This window comes from Dermacentor silvarum, chromosome 4 (genome assembly GCF_013339745.2).
Source record: "Dermacentor silvarum isolate Dsil-2018 chromosome 4, BIME_Dsil_1.4, whole genome shotgun sequence".
NCBI classification, from domain to species: domain Eukaryota; kingdom Metazoa; phylum Arthropoda; class Arachnida; order Ixodida; family Ixodidae; genus Dermacentor; species Dermacentor silvarum.
The window spans coordinates 70332531-70355635 of record NC_051157.2 but is presented as its reverse complement, the minus strand read 5'-3'; the positions used below and the strand labels follow the sequence as shown (position 1 = coordinate 70355635).

The following is a 23105-nucleotide window of genomic DNA, read 5'->3' as shown; positions in this document are numbered from 1 at the left end:
TTCTCTATTTATTTATTTTATTAATTTTTTTCTGTCAATTATTTTGTTGCTATTTTTGTACTCTTATGTCACAAGTCCCCCCCTTGCCAAAGTTTTTTTATGCTAGTATGGGTGTATTGTGTCGAAGGTCGAATGTATTTAACTCTTCGTTGCCAGCATACCAAACATACTGGTGAAGGTGCTAGGGTCTGCTGGCCTGGTCAACTGCAGTGTTGATATGTGAACCTGAAAACTCTCAGAGTAAATTACATTCTTGTAGTAAACACCTGCGCTTCTACCATACATTACAGGTACCAGCGTCCTTGGAGGTACGAGACGACCGGCTGTTAAGGAGAGAGACAAGTCCGCCAACGCCACGGTCAATGCGCATTGACCGAGTAGCCCAAGCTCTGGCACAGAGCTCGGAAGAGCTGCGAAGGTATTGCTCACACTTTGAAGATTTTAAACTTGTGAGCTATAGAGCTGAGCAAAATGATATTGGTTGACTACGACATATTGTCCATGTGGCACTTATTGTCAATCCAACCCTCCAGGAATCCTTAGTACTTTTGCTGTTTTGATGCAGTAACAACATGTGTCTCAGTATTGGAATGTTCACAGTGACACATCTCACATGGATGAAAAGAGGGCAGTGTTTTAAGTATGTGAGCAGGCAGTAACGAGGGAAGAAATGGCAAATGTTAACCATTAACTGTGCAGTATACATGATCATGCAATGCATTGTGCATGTGCAGTTTAGAATTTCCTGTGTATGATTCATGGAACAATGCCACATGTTTCCACTATGACCTCATGTCCACAGCTAATGGCTGTGATACAGGATTATGCTTGAGCAAACTGCTTTTTCTGCATGATGCTTCCGTGACACACAGACACCCCATGGCAAAATGGGCTTTCTGGATCTTGACACGTGGCCACTTTTTTCAAATCAGCGGGAATGCAAGAAATTTGCCAACAACTAGAAACCTACTGCTGATACAGCTGGCTACAATAAAAATGTCCGCCTCATTGTTCTTAGTAAAACTTTGTGGAGTGGTTTAAGGGTATTGTGCCTACTTCTGTACTTGGCATCATGTGGGATTGTCTCAGCTGCTTTTGTATGTGCCTTCTCTTTCTTAATGTGCAGTGTCTACACATTGCAGCAAAGACAACTTGCTTTCTTTCGTACCAGGATACATTTTACGTGCGAAACATGCTCGTAGCTTAATGCATGCTTCCGTCGACACTGTCTTGTCTTTCTCTTTCTCCTCTCGCAGGTCCTTTGGGCCATCTCTGTCACAGCACGCTGCTTTGGGCGGCAGCCCAGCTTGTCTGTCGGGCATCCCGCCAGATGCTTTGCTCAGGTGTGCCAGTTGCTGTGTCTCTCAATGGATTTTTTTTTAGGCTGTGTTGCCAAGCTTTGTTTGGCTACCTTTTATCACTCCTAGCCCTTGTGCAGCTTGTTCTTAAACAAGATAGCATACTGTAGCACGGCAAAGAGCACTAAAATCCTGATGTCTTTAGTGCCACATCATTGAATGGCTTGCAGGTCACGCAGCATGCAAACTTTGCCTCACAAACTGACCTTGTACGAAACTGCAAGCTTGCATGGGGCGCAGAAGCTGAGCTTGTTAGGACATGCACTCGGGAACAGCCAGATAGCTAAAAGGCAGGAAATGGTTCCTCTAAGTGAAAGAGAAAATTGTCATCCACCCACGAGTTGCAGGAAACTACAAAGAAAATCTATGCTGGTTTTCCAGATAGAAGGCTCTGCAGTTAAAGAAAAATTTGTCCTTGTCCGCGGATCGTACCCTTGACCAGTGCCCCCCCAGGGCAGTTGTTTGACCATCTGAGCTAACCAGGAGGCTAGCAGATCTCGGAGCAAGATTGAGTTAACTGTCAACTCGTGCAAAAACACAGAATATGGTAGATGAGTTCTGTGGAAATTCACAAAGTGGAGAAGGTTCCATGCAAAGGAAAACTTTAAGTTCTGTGCTACACATCCTTCAATGTTAATAAGTGATTGCCAGTTTTCAAGGTTTGCTTAGAAGCCTCGCAAGAAATGACATGTTTCTGTTGGCTGCCGTTAACGTTGGCTGTTGGCTGTTGTTAACGAGATGGATGCATACATCTCGTTAATAAAACATTTATGCGGGAAAAGTGCATTCATTCTGCTTTTTGCTTATGCATTACATAAAATATTGAGTGCAGTAGTTCCTTCAGAAAAAAAATATCTGGCGTAACCTACAAAAAACACCTATTTTCCCCATGGTAGGGAAAGGGAAAGAGTTAATCAGTTAAACCTCGATATAACGAAGTCGGTAAAATCTCCAATTAGCTTCGTTATTCAGCCTTTTAGGCAAAATAAGTACAGTCGTCAATAAATTTTTCTTACACGGAAGGGGCTGCAAATTTTTCTTAATTATCGGACAATCGGAAAAATCAATCTTAAACGAGAAAAAAAAATTATATTGTTGAATTTGGGAGTCGGTGATGGAAAAAACATGGTTACGAAGCGAAGCCAGCCACGCTTTCGCGTCCACTCCGCAACTGCGGCTGATAGCGTCGCAAGCAGTTCGACGACACTATCATGAAAAGCACTGGCAGTGGGGAGCGAATGCTTCATCTGCCTCTTGCTTCAGTGCGTCTCCGAAACTCAAGATTAGGCAAACTCCAATACTAAATGCGCGGAAAGACAGCGCGATTAATGCCATGCCATCTTGGAATGCCCTCTTTTTGTACACGAAGCAGATTACCTCTAAAACAGGGTACACTGGCTTCGTATGTGCTCAGCTGCGCTGACAGCTTTGTGCAGCCTCAGCCAAGCTAGTAAAGAAGACTTTTTGTCTTGTCCGCCAACCTGCCTCCACTTCCTTAGTGCCGAAAATTTAGTGCCCTGAAATGGGGTGAGTATGAGATTTTGCGATGAGTGTACAAGCAGTGTAATCATGGTTTATCATGCCAACCAAGTTAAAGTAGCTGCATCTTGTATACCAATTTTTCCTTCGAAAGTCGCGAAAAGTAGAGGGGTGCATCTTAGAAAAAGGTGCGACTTATACACTGGAAAATATGGTACTGTATATGCTTATAATGAATGTAGGATATAACGAAGGTACTTTTGTGTTTGATGAAACTTTGTTGTAATAAAGTTTGACTCTATAAAGGCATTTTGATTAGGCATCTAACACCAAATGTATTTTGCTAATGTAGTACATACTTTTTATAATGGTAAGAAGGGATATCCTGGACTTTACCTTTTGGATGTGCCCAAGGTTTGACAGAGGTTTTTCATTTTTTCCTAGGGTTACCATGGATGGGGGCCCCAGTTCACTCAGTGCTCAGTCTCCACTGAGCTCTACCAACTCTTCCCAAGACTCGCTCAATAAAGCGGCCAAGAAAAAAGGCATCAAGTCTTCGCTGGGCCGCTTCTTTAGCAAAAAGGACAAGGTCAAAGGGAAGGATCCCTATGGACAGGAGTATGGCATGTCTGGTAAGCTGACCGTTTGTTCTGTGGCCTGATTTGCCTCGTTTTCTGATTATGCATTCAACAGCTCTGGGTGAATTTGCCATTTAGGTGCCAGATGCGACATGTGGTGGGCTGTATGTGGACACCTCCCAGGTTGTTCACCGGGTGCACTGGTTAGTACAGAGGGCTGGGTATACAGTGAAACCTTGTTACTTAACTAACTTTTCAGGAATCCCCTGTTGGCTTCTTATAGTTTTAATGCAAAGATATTTAAGTACTGCGAACTTCAAAATGCCGAACTTGTCAGAAAAAAGTTGTCGCAGTTTCACCTGAAAGGCGAAGCATCAATTGCGATAGCAAAGTAGAGAGCTATACGGAGTAATGATATTAGCTTTATCAGCTGTATAAACTTGGACATGCAGCAGCACCGGCAACACGCAGAACTGTTGTCGACGCCGTCGGCGTTTTGCCCGCGTTCGCTCAAAATGCGTGCGGCGTTGGTGACTGTTGCTGGAGCCTCTGATATAAATAGGCACTTGGTGCCGCAGCTAAACGTCGCCTCCCTTCCCTCTCCCTCCCCCCCTCCACCACGGCCTCTCGCGCGTCGGAAGAAGGCGCGTTTGCTCTACATATATGGTGATTGTAAAGGAGGAAAGAGACGCCTACTTCTGCAGCCCTTAAGCGAGCACGGCGCAGAACGCGCGTTTGTTATCCGCTGTGCGTTCACTCCCCGTGAAAGCGCGCGCCCCTCGCCCCCTTTCACTCGCACATACAGCGTTCGGCGCGCGGCGACGATTTCATCTCCATTGACGTCATACGGAACCTCACGGCGATGACGACGGCGACGCCGACGGCAGAAATCTGCTTTTGAGTGTCCATATATTTGCTATCGCAATAATAATTATCGTTATTTAGTTTGCATATCATGTTAACAACGCCTCAGTACTACGAAATAATATTCCAAAATCTGGGGATTCGTAAATTTTTGTATATCCTTCATGGCAGCCGGAACAGTAGGCTAGCAAGTGACAAGGCACAGAAAGCGGACACTGCGACACAGGGGTTTGGAAAACCTGGGACAGCGCAGGAGAGAACTTTTTTATTGCAGAGGCGACAACGCATCACTTGTCTCGGCAACAACGGAGGCACATCTCTTCCTTCTTTCACCCTTCTTTCTGCACGTCGCTTCTTTCTTGCAGCCATGCTAGCTACACCTGCAGAGAAATGTAACCTCCGTGCTCGCGTGAATGCCACACGGTCGCACTTTCCGAACGGTGTTGTTTGCATGTACTTGTGCTTTGGAATAGTTCAGGTGTCCACCTCAAGTGAGACAGTTGCCTCAAGCGAGACATTTGTGGTGTTGACGACAAGGAATGTGAAAAACAAACAAAAATAAACGTGCTTTGGAGGCAACATGGAGCTTCTTTGTCAGTGGTTTTCTCGGCGTCAGTGTCACCTTTGCGCATGCCACTCTTACTGTACGGTGCTTCAGTGGTGCGTGGCGGCGGAATCTGGAAAATAGCAGCAGTGCAGGCTGAGAACTAACAGCGACGTTGTCGTGGATAGCCCATACACTGACAACTGATGAACTGATGAGGTGATGGGCGGAATGATTAATTTTGGGGCTTTCACTGTAACAACCTTTCAGAATAGTGAACAATTTGCCACAGTCCCCTGAAGTTTGTTATATCAAGATTACACTGTAGCATGGGCTTAAATAAATTTCCTTTCTTTTTTTTTTTCCTGGACTACACAAGAAATGTTATCCAGAGCAAAAAGCTGTTGTGCGAGAGTGTGAAGTTGAGCTGGCTGGTTGAGCATCAACATTATAAATAACAATGCTAGCTGTCGCATCACAGGAAGATGCAAGAGTGGGTAGTTAGTGACGTTGTCCTTCTTTTCTGTTACCCTGTATAGGTAGTGCTGTTTTTCAGAATGTTAAAAGCTGTGGCTTGCAGCAAGTCGTAGAGGTGGTGTGTCTTGAGTAGGAGACAGAAATAGCATATTTTGCAGTAAAATAAATAAATAATAGCAAGTAGTTAAACTTGGCTAACAGTGAAAATGAGAATAACGAAATTGAAGATAACAGAATAAAATAAACAAAGCCAAGCTGTGATATACACTCCTCATCTACATATATGTAAAAGAGGTTTTATTAGAGATCAACCTAAAGTTATAAAACAGCTCCATGTGAGCCCCAACTGCCCAAGACGCTTAATTTCATTTCATTTCATTTTATTACCTTAAAGACCCCGTGGGAATACATTAGTACATTATTTGCATAATACAGAAATGAACACGCAAACAAACAAAAAACACTACATGAGGTAAAGTGTTACATACGTCAGTGCAAATACATAGACCTAAATAATACAAACTAAAATTGCATGAGCATATAAGTGTGTTAACACAAGTCACTTTCATTGTGAAAAGTGCGCAGTGACACTCTCCATAAATGTACAAGGGCGAATAATGGCGGCGATTTAGTGGGGCAGGTTGTTCCAATCTGTAGCGGCATGGCGAAAGAATGAGGCGGAAAAGGTAGCAGTGGCGCTGTGAGGGCAGCCCACTTGAAAAGTGTGCCGTGTATGATGAGATGTTCGGGCTGCGGGGAGGATATAGGGTGGTTGATTAAGCGAGGTGTGATAAAACTTATGAAAAAGTGAAAGGGTTCCAGTACACCGGCGCATACAAAGGGGAATTAAATTCAATTCTTTCTTTAAGTAAGATAAGCTCACATCATATGAATAATTAGAATGGATTAACGGAAGGGCTATCGGTGCGGCTATACTAAGTTAAGCTCTGCGCAGTTTGTGTGAGGTGTAACTACATGCGACACAGCCTCAAAGAGTGGCATCGTGTACACATGTATTCCAGTGGCAACAGGAAATTACACAGACATAGCTGGCGCTCTCCAAAACTTGTAGAATCAGAGTGATTTTCAATGCGGAGAAGATTCACCGTGCATTAACGGGCAGATACAAAGAAGTACAATACAGTCGAGTCCCGCTACAACGAAATTCACGGGACATGCGAAAAACTTCGTTGTGGCGGAACTTTGTTGACGCGAAATTAGTGTGTACATATATACGTACGCCAAACGGCAAAGCCACGAACGAAACCATCGTCGGGGAAATCTTCGCGATGGCGTGGGGGCAAAAGTTGAGACGTACCGAAGGCGGTCAATAAAGTGTCAACTTAACGAAAGAATGCATTTTTCGCCGCTGTTACAGCATTTCTCGTACATTACGACCGACGCCTAACTCAACGCGCGCGCCCGGCCGATCGCAGAACACTCATTTTGCAGCACATGCACCATCACAATGAAGTGGTTTGAATTATCACAATTTCATTGCATATTTATGACAAAGTAGGCAAGCTTGGCAAGCTTGCGCTTACCGGAAGTTTTATTTCCAGAAGTCGGTCAGCCTGGATTTCTTACGATTTCTTACGGCAAGCAAAGGCGTTACGCAAGTCTCACAGTCCGTTAAAGGAGCCATCGCAATGTCATTGTCGTGGGCTCTGATAACATTTAAGATGAGGTCAAAAGTCGGTGCGTCTAGCGGGTTGTCATTTTCCCGAGACGACGAGACGTTGGCATCATGTTGACAACAGCAGCTGCGGCGCAGCCGCCATATCCTGAAAGCAATCTGCGACGTGCACAAAGTGCGCGCCCACGCAGGCCTCATCTTCGAAGCGATGTGCGATGTGGGCAAAGTGCAGTTAGTGCTGGTAGAGTCGTGTGCGCTGTGTTTTCGACGTTTAGTTCGCGTTAAAGCGAGAGATGGCACAGACGCCAGCTCGCTCACTGCTATTGCCGTGCTTTCGCGCTCCAGCGTGTTGACACAGAGTTTCCGCGGTCATCGAGCGAGATGTGTTCATGTTTACCTGTGCATGCGTTACACCGTGCTTGGTAATTTAGTTACTAAGCGAATGCTTACAAGTTCATATGTCCGATAAAACTACTATCCTTAGTTCGTATAGCTGTCTGCTAATCTGCTATCGCAATCGATGCTTTGCCCCAACTGCGAGATTTCTTCCTTCCACTTTCTGCCTCAGTGATCATATGTGCCTTCGCCTTAAGGAGGAGGAGGAACAACTTTATTAAAAACACCAGTCAATGAACGTCAGGAGAGAAGTCCTTCTCCCCCGCCGCCTCTAGCCGTCGGCTGGAATACCTTGAGAGAGAGAAATTTACGCTTTTTCGTTGGCGTAGCCATTTCCACCGGACACACACCACAGAAAACGGCAGCGGTTGTGGTGATCCCATGCAGTCTCGCGCAGGCGCGTGATGACCACCTGGGGCTATGGATTGCAGGGGTGTAAATCGGAACTTTGAATTTGATTTCGTTCGCGAAAACCTCGTTCAAGTGGACATACGATCATCACAGCTTTGGAAGGGCCTTGTAATTTGACTACTAGGCAGTTCCAATTTCAATTCAGTCCCAGTTTCATTCTCGAAAAGTTCGTTGAAGCGGAAATACCGAATAAAACGCCTTCAGTTATGAAGAGACTTTTTTGTATTACTTTCTATGGGCAGCTGACGGGGAATCAGAAAATCTTCGTTGTGGCAGAAATTTCGTTGTAGCGGCATTCGTAGTAGGGGGATTCGACTGTATTCCTCAAACAGGAGAGCATCCTCTGCAATACGTCTTGCTGGAAAGGTTTGCAATGTTTCGACCACGTCATAACAACTTCTGTAGAGGTGGCTTCCTGGGATTACTTGTCATGGTATGCAGAATGCTTATGGCTGTAGTGCGGACTATCTCCTGCACAAGCACAAGGTTACGCAGGCACCTTGATACCCTTAAGAAGGGGAGCCATTATATATTGCTGCAAAATTGACCCGTAGATGGCAGCATCATCAACACGTTAATGTGGATAGGTAGTCGGTGGCACACATTGAAATGTAAACAGCAGCGCTTCACTGTGAGGTATTTGAGCCGATATTCTGGCAATAAAACGTGTTGACTCCTCTGATAACTTATTTCCCTACGATGCCACATTTTTGCAGAAAACATGCAGAACATTTCTATTATAAGTGAAATAAGTCTATGTTTTGGCACTTTGTTGGTGCTTTCTGTGGACCTTCCACTTGCATTCTGCCTGCTCTGGTAACATTGTTAACATCTGTTAACGTTGTTAATGATGCCACATTTTCTGCCAATGTTTTTTGCACTGATTATAAATGAACCTGTATTATACAGTCGAACCTCGACCTAATGAAGTTGTACTTGCAGCGAAAAACTTTGTTAAATCGTGAATTTCATTCATTCAAGGTTTTAAAGTTTCAGAAGTAAAAATCATATCGCAAATTTCCAGAACATTCCTTGTGGATAGCATCTTGTCAGTGATCCCTTATAAGCAAATTACAAGAAGGTCTGGCTGTAACAGCGGGGTTATGAGCGCCCGTGTGCATGGTACAGATTGCACTGAGAGCAATGCATCTGCCTGGCTCACGGTGTCCGAGAGAAACGTGTTGCGTTGTGTGGCACCGTTAATCTTGGGCGCCGTGGCTGACCACGCTTAGTGCCCACAGCCATGACCAGATGGTACCCTCAAATTAAATACAAGAGTGTTTTTAAACAAATTCAAGCATTTTTGCCATTTGAACTTTTCTTGCGGAAACACACTTGCAAGTAACTTTTTCCTCAACCGACATTTTTATAGATTTCTTTTTTTTTTCTAGGTCTACCAGCTGTACAGGCACAAGTACATGCTTGAAATGGCAGAAAACTTCTTTAAATTGAAACGGTGTCAAGAAATTACTTTGTTAAATCTCAAAAAAGAAATACATGGTTTTCCATGAAACAAAAATCGGGAAATGAAAATAGTTCTTCACGTTACAAATTTTATTAAATCGAGGTTTGTTATATCGAGGTTTAACTGTACAGTTAAACTGATATAACAAAGTTGGTAAAATTGGTAAATTTGCTCCGTTATACAGTTGACTTCCTTTAATTTGATCTGATGGGACCGACTAAATTGATTGAATCATCCAGCTGGTCGAATTAAGCAAGATGCATAAGAAATCTCCAAACACATTACCGATTCGTTTGGTGGTATTTGCCAAAATCTAACATACCTCAGAATCAAATGCGCGCCCACGTTCTATGTGTCCAAAGCAGAAAACTAATGTAGAAATTAGAATAAAGCTGCTGAATGAATTAGAAATCTTAATGCGGAACCCATTTTTTAGCAAGAGAAATATCTGGTGCACAATGGTGGCTGGTTTCCTAAAGTCAGCTTCGCCGCACGGTTTTAACTCAGCCTTGCCGCAGTCCTTGTGTGTTATGCGGTAAAGCATACGGGTGCCGCGAAGGGGCAGTTATGGTTTTGTATCCGTTTGCACTGCTCAAGCAATTTACAGCCCAAATTTATTTATTTTTTCCTGAAAAAGAAGGCGTGCGTTAATATTGGCTAATTGCTCTAATCAGACATTGTGAGCTACCATTATTGCTTGGAAAATCTTCCTAGGGTGAGCCCAAAATCGGCATTTTCGATGGGAGATGACGTATGTTCAACTCATTCACTGTTTGTTCCTGGAGCTTTGCTGGGACAGATGCTGCCACTAACACTTTTGGGGTCAGCATAGGGGTCATGCACATACATGCCAACTGTTCAAGTTTGAATTGTCTGCCGATAGCCAATTTTAGGATCCGAAGAATGAATGAATGGGCCCAAAAAATTCATGGGTGCCGAGAAATGAAAAATCGAAAAATCGAATTAACCAGAGTCGAATTTAGGGAAGTCTAGTGTATCGATGTTTAACTGTACAACGAAGTTAAAGCAGCATGTTAATGCACACTCTTCTTCACCACTTGTAAGGATACATACGCATTTTTTCTTTTTCAATTCTCTGTGAAATAGAAAGCAGCTGCTAAGTTCACTTAAGCTTGCTACAGCACAGTAAGTGACGATGCATTAACAGAATCACCAGGCTGCTTCACATGCTGTAATTTCGGTCACACTAACAGTAAAAATGTAAGATTTATGAACAAAGCTGTTTCTGCACGGTTACGCATATGAAAGTGATGCAAAATTATAAGTTCCTATTATTTAATGGGCTAAAATGATTTGGTTGTTTACTTTGCTTAAGCTAATTGTTCTGATTGCAATGAACCCTTGTATAGCTATCTTATCAACAGCCCTGTGCCATCGTTCAACTATGTAAATACCAATCGTGTGCAGAATAAAGTCAGTATTTCCCGTGTACGCTGCAGCTCTGGTTGTACTTGTTCTGTCTTCCTTTCGGGTGTGATGACACAACACTAATAATGGCCACTACCATCTGTGAAGCTAATAATGGCACACTAAAGAGCGAAAGAGAATTATAATGGCTGCCACCACGTCAGTATTATGATGTCCGCGTCTAAAACTGCTGTGTCATACATGTTCTTCATGCAGTACTCCATTTTAACTTTCTTTTGGTAACAGAGAATTAAAGTACAAAAGTTCTACAATTCACTTGCGAACCAAACAAAGGACACCTCATGCACAGCTCAGGCTGGTCGTATAAACACAAAGCAACAGTCATGTAATTTTACATGTAAGATTAAGTGTATCATACTGTAGAATATGAGTGCCTTCTGTGTGATCTTCATGCCACCTTGTTCGTGTTTTGTGATATCACAAAGATTGTGGAATGATCAACACGTTTTGATGACGAGTCGCTAAAGTGCTGCATTCATATCTCACTGTGACTACTTCATTTGCACGTGATGTGCTTGAAAGACAAAGCGAAAGCAAAATTGAAATGATTGCTGCGAACAAAGGGTGGGACGATCACACATTGCGTGCTCGGCACATGCAGTCACTGATCTTATTACAGCGCAAGGCTGAATGAATCTGTACATAGTAAAAAAAAATGCAGACGACCATTTAGAGCTCTTCTACAACCCTGGAACAGAGAGTCTTTAGAGGTTATGTATGCTGTAGATGCACATGTAAACGCTTAGTGCCTAGCAGACGCGAGGTGCAATCCATACCTTGCATGGTTAACTCTTTTTTGTATGTTACGGCAGATGTTTTTTTTTTTTCCAAAGGAACTACTGCACTCAATATTTAATGTAATACATAAACAGAAAGCAAAATGAATGCACTTTTTATGCATAAATGTTTTTAACAAGATGTATGTCATAAAAAAGATATAAAATTGTTAAAATCAAGATTGTGCGATAAAATTGAACAAAGTTTGTAAAGACACGCTTGTATCTACTGAGAAAAAAATGTTACGAAAATTATGAGATACCGTACAAAATGTCTTGCCGTCTACCAGGCACTATCTCCGAATAAATCAAAACTTTTCATTCAACAGATACTCCGCTACAAAAATTTAACTGCAAGCACTACAGTTGGGCGTGCTGGGCTGCGGCTGCCAATATTCCGGGCTGGTTTGAATCATTGTCGCTTTCAGACTCAAAGGCCAACAAGAAGTCAGCGTCCTCTGACTCGCTGCTATTCGATGTATGGATAAGAGCAGCCGCAGAGGCAGCGGAATCGCGATATCTGCGATCTACCAAAGTGTGCGCGCCATTTCCGGAGCCGGACATTTTTGTGTTCTGCTTTGACGATTGCGAAACTTCGAGCGCGTTTAAAAATCACCGCCTGGCGGGAAAAAAGTGAACTGCTTAGAAAACAAAAATGTAGTGCCTCTTTTACGTCCGATGGCGCAGTGTGTTCGTGAGCTGCGCGGAAGGTCTCGAAAGCGGCGTTTCAAACCATCGTTAGTAGGCGGCCATTTTTTCGTTCTCTTTTGACGATGGCAAAACTTTGGAGCACGTTTAAAAATCACCGCTTTGCGGGAAAAAAGCGAAGTGCTTAGAAAACTACAATATAGTTCTCCTCCTTCACGTCCGATAGTGTAGTATGTCCGTGAGCGGCGTGGAAGGTCTCGAAAACGGCGTTTCAAACCATCGATAAAGGGCTAACGATGCCCAATGGGCGTGGTGTGTAAAGAGTTAAACCAGTGTCTGCCAAACAGTGACTCCATTTGATCTCGAAGCCAACCCATGACATGGAATAAAACAAATATATTTGTGATGCTGAAATGAAGCATTTCATCATAAGGCCTACATTCGTGTGTTGTATAGACTGACATACAGTGTAGACCGCTTATAACGTAGGTCACCGGAGTCGTGAATATCTGCACTATAAGCGGTACCGCACTATAACAAAAACAACGATTTTCAAGCCCTGCAAGTATGCAAAACATGTAGATCAAGCAGTCGCATGTATCCGAGAATCGAAGCGTGCGACTGGGAGTTTCGCATCTGTTTAAATATACGAACGTTCAAAGGTAAATGTCCAAGTACCCACGATCTTCACATGAAGCAGACAAAGTAATAATTTTTTTAAATGTCTCAGTTTCGCCCGAAAGGCTGCAGCATCAATTGAGGTAGCAAATTGGCAGAGAGCTATAAGGAATAGGGATAGTCGTTTTATCGGCTGCATAAACTTGACACATTCGCTAACTGAATTAACAAGCGTGGTGTCAACGCTCACAAGCAAACATGAATAGACTCGATGACCGCAGACAACCACTGTCAAAATGCGGGCGTGGGGAAACGCGGCCGCCGCAGCGAGCGAAGGTTCGTGCGGTCTATCGCTTCAACAGGAACTGAGCGGCGTACACACAGCGCATACAAAGGTCAGAGCCGTTTCAAGATAGGTCGCTTTCAAGATACGGTGCGCGCGACAACACCGACAGCCGGCACAGGCGCACACGCATTTGTTAGCAGAGTAGAAGCCGCCCCCTCCCTCCCGTGCTGCCTTCCCGCTTTGCTCCTTTTGCGTGGGAGATTGCGTCGCCAGTTCCCCTTGCGCCCGGTTGCAAGATACGCATTTAGTGCCGCGGTATAGCCTCGCCCCCCCCCCCCCCCTTCCCTCCCTCCCATACCCCCACGGCCTTTCGTGTGGCTCTCCTTTGTGCGTTCACTCTCCGTGAAGCCGACGCGACTCGCACATACGGAGCGCGGCGACGATTTTATCGCCCTTGGACTCATGCTCCACGTCTCATGCTCCTCCGCATCGCCCTCGTTGATCTCCTCTCCCATCGGTGGGCGCACCTCGTTGAGAAGCGTACTCGCTACCGCCCTTGTCGGCGAGATTTTCCCGCGGAAGCCGCATTATAACCGGTATTTCATCTGACGCAGCTGCACTGTAAGCGGTATGTGTATACATAGAGTGCTATGGGAAAATTAACGAGAGTCTGAAAAGACCGTACTATATCCAGTCCTGCACTATAAGCGGTTACGTTATAAGTGGTCTATACTGTACTTTATACATTCGTGCATTTTGTATATCCTTTCATACATTCACCATTTGTTCCTCTGTTCCATCTGTCAATGCAGAAGAATGTCTACCTCGGTTTATACCATTTTAGACAGTCAACAGTGTGCACCGTGAACATAAACCCGAGTGGCATGTCTTTTATGCTGTATAGCTTTGGTTCTTCTAAGCCGGGAGGCGTAAGCTTGATTCATATAGCCTTCATTTGCCCCTTCCTGTCACCGTCACGTCAGCGGCGTCTGTGAGCACAGAGCGTTTCCTCGCCAGCTGCTCTTCAGAAACGGGATGCCGGTGACGTTAAGAGCATTGGGCAACATTGCTGGCGTCCTATTATTGAAGAAAAGCCTGCAAGGAAACACTCTCTTCTGATGAACGCCGGTGCTGTGATGGTGACGAGGTGGATGACAGTTAAGTAAATCAGGCCTTAGTGTCAGCTTGATTGTATCTTTCATGCTTCCGCTGACTTTCTCTTCTAGTATGCCTTCCTTGCTCTAAGGGCACTGCTGTGTCAGCTCTGACAAACCTGTTTTTGTCTCGCCTTGCAGGGGGCATCTACATGGACAGTGACATTTGTGGGAGTGACACCGGAACCCTCTCTCTGGCGGGAGGCACACTGGGGCCAAAGACGGAGGTGGATCGGCGTACAAAGAAAAAGTGGGTTTCTCTTATGCTGTCTTTCACAATTTTCACAGCACATTTTTTGGGGTTTGTTAGAGCATGGGTTCTCAAAGTGGGTTTTGCAGGCCCCTGCTCGGGGTTCCGCGAGCCACTGATAAATTTTACGTGGTCCCGCGCTCACCAAGTGGCTAAAACTGCGAAAACGAGGTGTGCTCGGTCCACAGAACCTCCATTACTCATGCCCGAGTGTCAAAAAGCACATCACAACGCGTAATGGCAACGCGCAAACTGCGCAATAAATTCGCAAGCAGCTTGTAGCCACCCAACCTCTGAAAACGGGCAGCGCACCTAAGCTTTCGCACTTAAATCTCGGAAGCCGTAATTTACCGACATGCGCATTTCTCCCGGTTATAGATAGCGTAGCTGCCAATTGCGTGCGCACTGACGTATATGTTGGAGGAATAAAAAAAATGAAGAAAAAAATGCGCGGAGCATCGCAAACACGCACCGCAGAAGAGCAAGAACAGCGCTATCGTCCAACCGAAACGAAGCGGCGCAGTCCGCACCGCCATGGTCCTCAGCGGCAATCGTGCGCGGCACGTGATTGACACGAGCACATCATAATTGGATTTCTCTGCTCTTTCTGTGCATGCGCGAGAAGCAGTGGGTGCGAGAGAGAGTGGCTGCGTGCCATGGCTGTGTGCTGTGACTGCGTGCCTTCACAACTGCGTAGTCGCCAACCATGGTAGCGTTGATAGTGACCGCGGTTTCGTCCGCACTTCTTGCAGCGAACAGTAGTTTCGTTTTGACTTGGTGTGTGCGTCGGCCGTTTGCCTTCTGAACCGCAAGATCGCCGTCCATGATCGCGTCGATAGCAGCCGCGGTTTCATTCGCAGCGCTTGCGGCAAGCAGTAGTTTTGCTTTGACTCAGTGCAAAGCTGTCGAAGATTAAGAGCACCGGCTGCATCGCAATGGACGGACAATTTGTTGGCGAACAGCTGACTGGCGAAACAATAATCGGGATATCGCCGCTGCTAGCGCTAATCAGTCATGAGATGACGCGAATTTCAGCTTCCGCACTGGTCTGTGCTAAATAGAAACAGGATTTGCTGATTCATTGAGGAAATAAAAGTGTGTTGATGTAGTTAAGCATTTGTTTATTGTTTTCTTGATACCCTCGATAATTCGACATTCGGTTTTTTAATTCGGTTAATTCGGGGGGGGGGGGGGGGGGGTCCTTGGCGCTTCATGGAGCTTAGCAGGGTTTCCTGGAACAAACATGCTTGAGAACCCCTGTCTCCCTGTGTTAGAGGATTGCTGAAGGGAAAAAAAAAAACACTAAATGAAGTTGAGCAGCTGGATTATTACTCTTTTGTGGCCGTCTCGGGAATTATTCCGGCGGCAATAAAGTCTCCATATTTTAACGCATAAGGACATATTTGACTTCTGAACTTTCCTTGTGCCTCAGCTGTGACATTAACAACTTCATTATTCTGCATTGCACACATTGCAAATCCTTGCAAATCTTGAATCTTTTTTTTTTTCTGCACGAAAATATTATGACTAAAATTTAAGTGACTATATTGAAAGAAGTAAGTATTTTTTATTTTATGTTGTAGTGCAACATTTAATAAAATGCCTGGTAGCTTGGAATGAACAAAGTAGCCTGAAATGAACAAACTTTGGCCAGCTTTTGGTATGTTCTGTGACATCACAGATGGCTGCTCTAGGATTTCTGATGGTGTTGCGAGCCACCGTGTACTTTCCTATCTCTTTCTCAAACCTCTGTCTTGGTTAAGAGGCGGTAAAATGTAAGATCTAAAAAGCCATTAAAATTAATTACTGCAGTTTAATTTGTAAACAGTTTATTTCATCAGGTTTATTCTTTGAAAGCTTGAAAATATATCACAAGCTGACATTATTCGCATCTATCATTGCTGACTGGCACATGCTTCTCGTTTTCATGCACATGTGGTATGATAGCTACTGGCTGAAGGCAACAATGATGTCAATTTCATGCCACCATTTGTGGTGGCAGCCGTGGTAGGCAAGTCCTTAGAAAACTTGCACATGTGTAAATGTGTTCTCTCATCAGACGGTATTCTTGTACTGCAAGGTCTGTATTACCTTTTGATACTGATATATTATTGCTGTCTCATTCGGAATACAAATTAGAATGCAGAAATGTTATGGCATGGTGACGTTTAAAAGCAGCAATGTGCTAGATTGGATCTTCATGCTGGGGCTCTACAAAGGCAAGAAAACAGCCAGGAAAATGCAAGCGGTAACATATCAATGGGATTCTGCTGTGCATTTGGCATTAAAATCTTATGGACCTCAGTATTTGAGAAAACAACAGAATTTCCAAGCAGTTTGTGATTTTAGCCAGTAAAAGAGTACGATGTGTGTACTGTGTGTTCACTATGTGTTCCACATATTCTAGTACATGCTTCAAATCTGTATGCTAGGCTGTGGAAATAGTCAACCTTTTCTCTTATCCCACTGTACATAAACTTTCGACACCAACTGTACATGAAGCTTTTCTATTCTACTTTTGTGCAAAGAGATCCTCTGCAGTTTTGCACAGAGCTGTTTATGCGTCAGCTTCCTTTACAGGCACGAGCTGTTGGCAGAGGCCATGAAAGCAGGCACTCCATTTGCGTTATGGAATGGTCCCACTATTGTTGCTTGGCTTGAGGTAAGCGCTCACCTCTTGGGGTCTTTACTTGGGGGGTGATGTGGCAAGCATACATATGTCTCTGATTTGTCGACACTAGTTTGGGGGGGTAGCGAGCCTTGCAAACTTGTCGTGACCCTCCAGATTTCAGTGATTCCACTCCTGCACCAACTGCGCCAAAGTGCGCCAATTGGGATTTACCGCACCATCCTGATACAATCAACGAAAATTGCGCCTAACTGCGCCAAACAGTCTCGGATTTGACGACGTATATCGCCAATTGCACCACCGGGGAATTAAAACGTTCAACGTGACGATAGGGCGAGCCTTAGTTGCAACCTTAGCTGCAAACAGGAGACAAGAAAGCTCTAGCGCGTACGTCCCAATTAAGGTCACTGGAACCTGGAAAGTACCGCAGCCCTTTTCTCTTAGCCGCCGCGCCGCCGATTGGTCAGTTGCCGTCAGGTGATCACTTTCCACTATAGATGGCGCATCTAAGCCACGCCGGAGGAGATAAGCAGACAGACATCGCTCGCACACGCCGCGCGTACGAGTCATCAACGAGGTCAGACTTTGCATTTTGTATAATTTAGTGTATATGTAACTTTCGTAGACTTAAAACAAAACGAAAGGAAATGCCCGGGTGCTGCACGGTCGGGTGCAGCAACCGCCGGGAGTCCGGGAAAGCGCTTTTCGCGATACCAGTTAAGCGGAAAGAGCGACAGCAAGCGCCCTGCTATCTCTGGCTGCACCGGATAAAGAGCGACAAGTTCACTCCCACTTGGTGAACTTGTTGATATCGCAAAGCTGAGAAGCTCCTTGCGGTATTTCATCGAACTCCCTAAATGCCATAATGTGATGGAAAAGCTTCTTCGCGCATTTGCTTTGAAGACTGCGGTTTGCCTTGAGTAAACAAAGCGAGGAGATGCTCAGAAATATGCAGAACCGAGCAAAATGTGGCTCGAAGAGCGATGGAATACGGGCGACTGTGTCAAAAATAACAAAGTGTAGTGAGAAAACCACTGCAAGAAAGATCGATCGACCTGTCAATGTTGAAAATTAAAATATAGATTTTCTCGTGTGTTGTTTAAAACAACACGAACATGACCTGGTTAATTCTGTTTTAGCGTCCCTTTTCTTGTAGTGCAGTCAGGGACCGTTTATTTTCGTAGAAATAGATCTGTATGAAACATTTCGTGCGCGGTTAAATCAGTAGCCACGTTAGAAAGCGATAATATCCATGCATATAAACGATTTTGTGGCAGCGCTTGATACCTAGTCATTCGAAAAAAAAAAAATCTTGTGTGACACACGAGCATCAGGATAGCTTTGCATTTAGAACGGGTGGCGCACAGTTAAATGCTTCACTTTCCGAGTGCAGTAGCCGACCGATTTTCCGGACTTCGCGGGGACTGAAAAGTCGAGCAGTCCGCAAAACCGAACAGTCCGAAAAACTCGCCCCCCCCCCCCCCCCCCCAAGAGAAAAAAATTGAGGCTTAGAGCGGCTTAAGAAAAATGTCGCAAAAGGCGGAGCATCGATTGCGATAGCCAATTAATAGACAGCGATACGAAGTAAGGATGTTAGTTTTATCAGCCGTATACAGTTGTAAATATGCGCTTACTAAATAAGCACGGTGTCACGCGCGCACAGGTTACATGAACACATCTCGCTCGATGACCGCGGGCATATTGACCTTCGCGCTGTGTATTCTCTCGCTTCAAAGCGAACGTCGAAAAAAAAAGAGAAAAAAACGGCGCATACGAAGCTAGTGGCACTCGGCGCACACCCTTTGTACCCATCGCAGATCGCGGGCGCACACTTCGACCACATAGCAGATCGCTTTCAAGATACGGTGCCTGCACGGCAGCTCCGTCGGCAGCCGCGAGAGCAGAATGCAACTCCCCACCGTCTCCGCCGCCTTCTCCCCGTGCCCCGCGAGCGAACGAAGTCCGCGCGCGCCTCCGGCCGCCTTCCTCTCTCGCGTGCGTGAGAATAAATTGCGGTTGCTGGCTGACCCTCGCAACCTTTCACCCGCACACAGCGTATGGACCTAACAAAAAAAAAAGAAAAGCAAGTGCAGCTTTTTAGAACGTTTTGTCGGCCAAGGAAGAGCGGGCATGGCCTCGGAGACGAGAGGATAGCGTGCGTGTACTGATCTTGAAGGCTATACAGGGGGGGCACTGGAAGCCATGCCAGCGGAAAATCCAACATGGCGGCCTGCAAGATCGGGTAGCGTGGCTCGGAGCGAGCGATTTAGTCCGGAAAATCGAACATTGGCTCCTAGATTCGTCCGAAAAATCGCTCGCGAAATGCATTAGCTCTATGGGAATCCTGTCGGTACATCTATGAAGTCCGGAATATCCAACAAGTCCGAATGTTTGGAGTCCGAAAAATCGGTCGGCTACTGTACTTGTAATTTACATCGTATCTAGCTAAACGAAATGCGGTTTTGTTTGTGGATTTCACAGGGCCCACTGCGGCAGCCATCGTGCTGTTCTTCACTGTAGCAAGCCTAGAAAACCCGAGGAAGAGCTGCTCGTCTTTTCCGCGCAGTGTTGCCTGCGCTCGCTCCGGCGGTTGCGGTACTTTCAAAGTTCCAGGTTCCAGTGACTTTAGCAGTGCCACGCACGGCGCCGACGCGGCGTCTGCCTTGCAAGGCGGCTCGACGGCAAAGTGCGGTTTCTGCCGAGGCTCGCAGCTTCAAGGTTAATTGGCGATTCATCGGCGGACGTTATCTACTCCGGAAACGCAGCTAGTAGCTTGTTTGAAGCGCAGCATGACGTGGTTATAATAACTGCGTGCCGCCAATGTGTCCATCATTTCTGTTTCTGGATATTACCGATGACATCTGGGAAAACTAGCAATATACGAAATGATATCAATTTGTGTCTGTGTGTGTCGCATGCACACAAGTGCATTTTTTTTCCCACGAGATCTGCAATAGATGGAAATGTTTACGAAGCTTCTCGTGAGAACATAAGAATTATTCAGGTAATTGAATGTAAATTGCAACTGGCTTTTTCGAAATACTTCAGGATGTGAAAAATCAGCTGCTCCAAGCTGCTCCAAAATGCCAAATTGCCTGCTCCAAAGTGCTCCAAAATGAAATTTCTGATGCTCCAAAAATTGCTCCAAATCATAAGTCCGCAGTAGCATCACTGAGATTTCAAATTCTTTGCCAGGTAGCAAATCACGCCGAACCTGACTTTGAAACAGCGCAGATGGCACCTGCTCTTTATCATCGGTAGCATGGTGTCACGCGTGCACAAGCAAACATGAACACATCTCACTCTGTGACCGTAAAACTTGCTGTCAAAACGCTATACAGTAGCCGACCGACTTTCCGGACTTCGCGGGGTCTGAAAAATAGTCCGAAAAACTGAACAGTCTGAAAAACTGAACAGTCTGAAAAACTGAACAGTCCGAAAAACTGAACAGTCCGAAAAACTGAACAGTCCGAAAAACTGAATAGTCCGAAAAACTGAACCGTCCGAAAAACTCGCGCACCCCAAGAAAAAAATTAATTATGAGGCTTAGAGTGGCTTAAGAAAAATGGCGCAGTTTCGCCCAAAAGGCGGAGCATCGATTGCGATAGCAAATTAATGGACGGTTATACGTAGTAATGATGTTAGTTTTATCGGCCATATAAAGTTGTAAATATGCGCTTACTAACTAAATAAGCACGGTGTCACGCGCGCACAGATTACATGAACACATCTCGCTGGATGACCGTGGAAATTCATTAAAACTCTGGAGTGAGAAAGCACACCAGAAGCAGCGGGCAAATTGACCTTCGTGCTGTCTATTCGCTTGCTTCAACGCGAACGTCGAAAAAAAAGAAAAAAACAGCGCATACGAAGCTACTGGCACTCGGCGCACGCCCTTTGTACCCATCGCAGATCGCTTTGAAGATGAGTCCCCTGCGGTATGGCCACATAGCAGATCGCTTTCAAGATACGGTGCCTGCGCGGCAGCTCCATCGGCAGCAGCCGCTCCCCACTGTCTCCGTCGCCTTCTCCCTCCCCGTGCCCTGCAAGCGAACGAAGTCCGCGCGCTTCCGGCCGCCTTCCTCTCTCTCGTGTGCATTGCCCGCTCACCCTCGCAAGCTTTCACCCGCACACAGCGTACGGCGCAACCGAAACTTAAAAAAACAAAAAACAAAACTTAAAAAAAAAACGGGACTCCGCTTAAGTGATTATGACGATAGTGCTGAGCTGACCGGGAAAAAAAAAAAATAAAGCAAGTGCCCCTTTTTGGTACGTTTTGTCAGCCAAGGAAGAGTGGGCATGGCCTCCGAGACGGGAGGATAGCGTGCATTTATTAATCTTGAAGGCTATACAGGGGGCCACTGGAAGCCAAGCCAGCGGAAACTCCAACATGGCGGCCCTCAAGATCGGGTAGCGTGGCTCGGAGCGAGCGATTTAGTCCAGAAAGTCAAACATTGGCACCTAGATTCGTCTGAAAAATCGGTCGCGAAAATGCATTAGCTCTATGGGAACCCTAACGGTACGTCTATGAAGTCCGGAATATCCAACAAGTCCGAATTTTTGGAGTTCGAAAAGTCCGTCGGCTACTGTAGTGAGGAAACGCGACTGCAGCAGTGAGCGAATTGACCTTTGTGCTGCGTCTCGCATCAACGTTAACTAAGCCGCGAAAACACAGCGCATGGCAGACTGTGCCCCCATCGCAGATGACTTTCAAAATACAGCGGGCCCGGTGGAAGTGCGCAGCCGCCTGGGCCGCCCGGAGTAGAACACAGCCCTCCCATCCCTACCCTCCCCCCGGAGCCATGCGCGCGACGGAAGACAGCGCGCTTCCTTCCCGCTTTGAGCTGGCAATCCAGCCGGGATTGCTGGCTCAACCTCGGACGCTTTCACTTGCACATACAGCATACGGCGTGCGACGACAATTTTATCGCCCTTGGAATTTGTACGGAATGTCACGGTGATAGCAGAAATGCGCCTGGAGTGTCCATGTAATTGCTATTGAAATAAAATCATTGTTTCGGTGATAGTGTGGCACCGCTTATAGTGCAAATATTCGTGACTCCGGCGACTTACGTTATAAGCTGTCTACACTGTATCCACCAGCAATGTTCTGGGAAATTGTGAAATGATTTTTTCTGCTGAAACTTTAAAACCGCAAATTAACGAAATTTACGATTTAACGAAGTTTTTCACTGCAAGTACAACTTCATTATATCGAGGTTTGATTGTAATCAATTCGCGAATCAAATTATTCAAACATTCACTATTTGATTCATATTCATATATTCTAGTATTCGAACCCCACTATTTACTACCATTATTAAGATTGTGCCAGATAGCAAACGAAATGCTGCTCTAGTGGCTATTATGTTTGGGAATCGGATATTCAGCAGATCCACCAAAGTAATGGGAGAGAGTTTGCCAGCACCTCGATAAGTTATTTTGCTGGGACTTTGCATGTAACATAACTTTGTGGGATTGCACTGCTTTCTGACTGCCGGTTAAGTACAATGGTTAAACTCAGAGGCCTGCTCAGTCACAGTACTGGACAGTTGAATGTGGCTGGCTTATGTGGGAAAGTGAAGTACCAGTGCTCCATGGTACTGCTTGAAGTTCTATATCTGCTAACAACCAGAGATACCTTTATTTAGTGCAACTGCACGTCTTCTTACATAGTATGCTTGCAGCTTGACTGGTTTCAGTATAAATTGGGTTTGCCTGTAGTAGTAAGATGTTAAAACCTTCTCTACCCATTGCGCAGCTTTGGGTGGGCATGCCAGCCTGGTATGTGGCGGCGTGCCGTGCAAATGTGAAGAGTGGGGCCATCATGTCAGCATTGTCGGACACCGAGATTCAGCGCGAGATTGGCATCAGCAATCCGCTTCACCGGCTCAAGTTGCGCCTTGCCATTCAGGAGATGGTCGCCCTTACCAGCCCTTCGGCTGCGAAACCTGCTCGCACGGTGAGTCTCTCATCTTAGTGTTGCCTCGTTCTCTGCTGTAAGTCACATTCTTACAGGATTTCTTCCCTCTCCCCCACCTTCACTCCTTCTCTCGCTGTCGCTTGTTGCATAGGACTTTCCAGTGT

At 45.5% G+C, this 23105-nt stretch overlaps 1 protein-coding gene across 3 annotated transcripts in view; it reads left to right on the top strand.

Moving 5' to 3' along the window:
- The window catches only part of LOC119450199 (liprin-alpha-4-like), an 81624-nt gene that overhangs the window by 43777 nt on the left and 14742 nt on the right, over positions 1 to 23105 (top strand). Inside the window, exons 15-20 of one of the 3 annotated variants that reach the window (XM_049665702.1) lie at positions 291 to 418; positions 1257 to 1343; positions 3282 to 3469; positions 14281 to 14389; positions 16958 to 17051; positions 22780 to 22980. In XM_049665702.1, coding sequence (XP_049521659.1) covers positions 291 to 418; positions 1257 to 1343; positions 3282 to 3469; positions 14281 to 14389; positions 16958 to 17051; positions 22780 to 22980 — 807 coding nt within the window. The remainder of the gene's footprint in view (positions 1 to 290; positions 419 to 1256; positions 1344 to 3281; positions 3470 to 14280; positions 14390 to 16957; positions 17052 to 22779; positions 22981 to 23105) is intronic. The other 2 variants (XM_037713582.2, XM_049665703.1) reach the window with 2 other exon arrangements.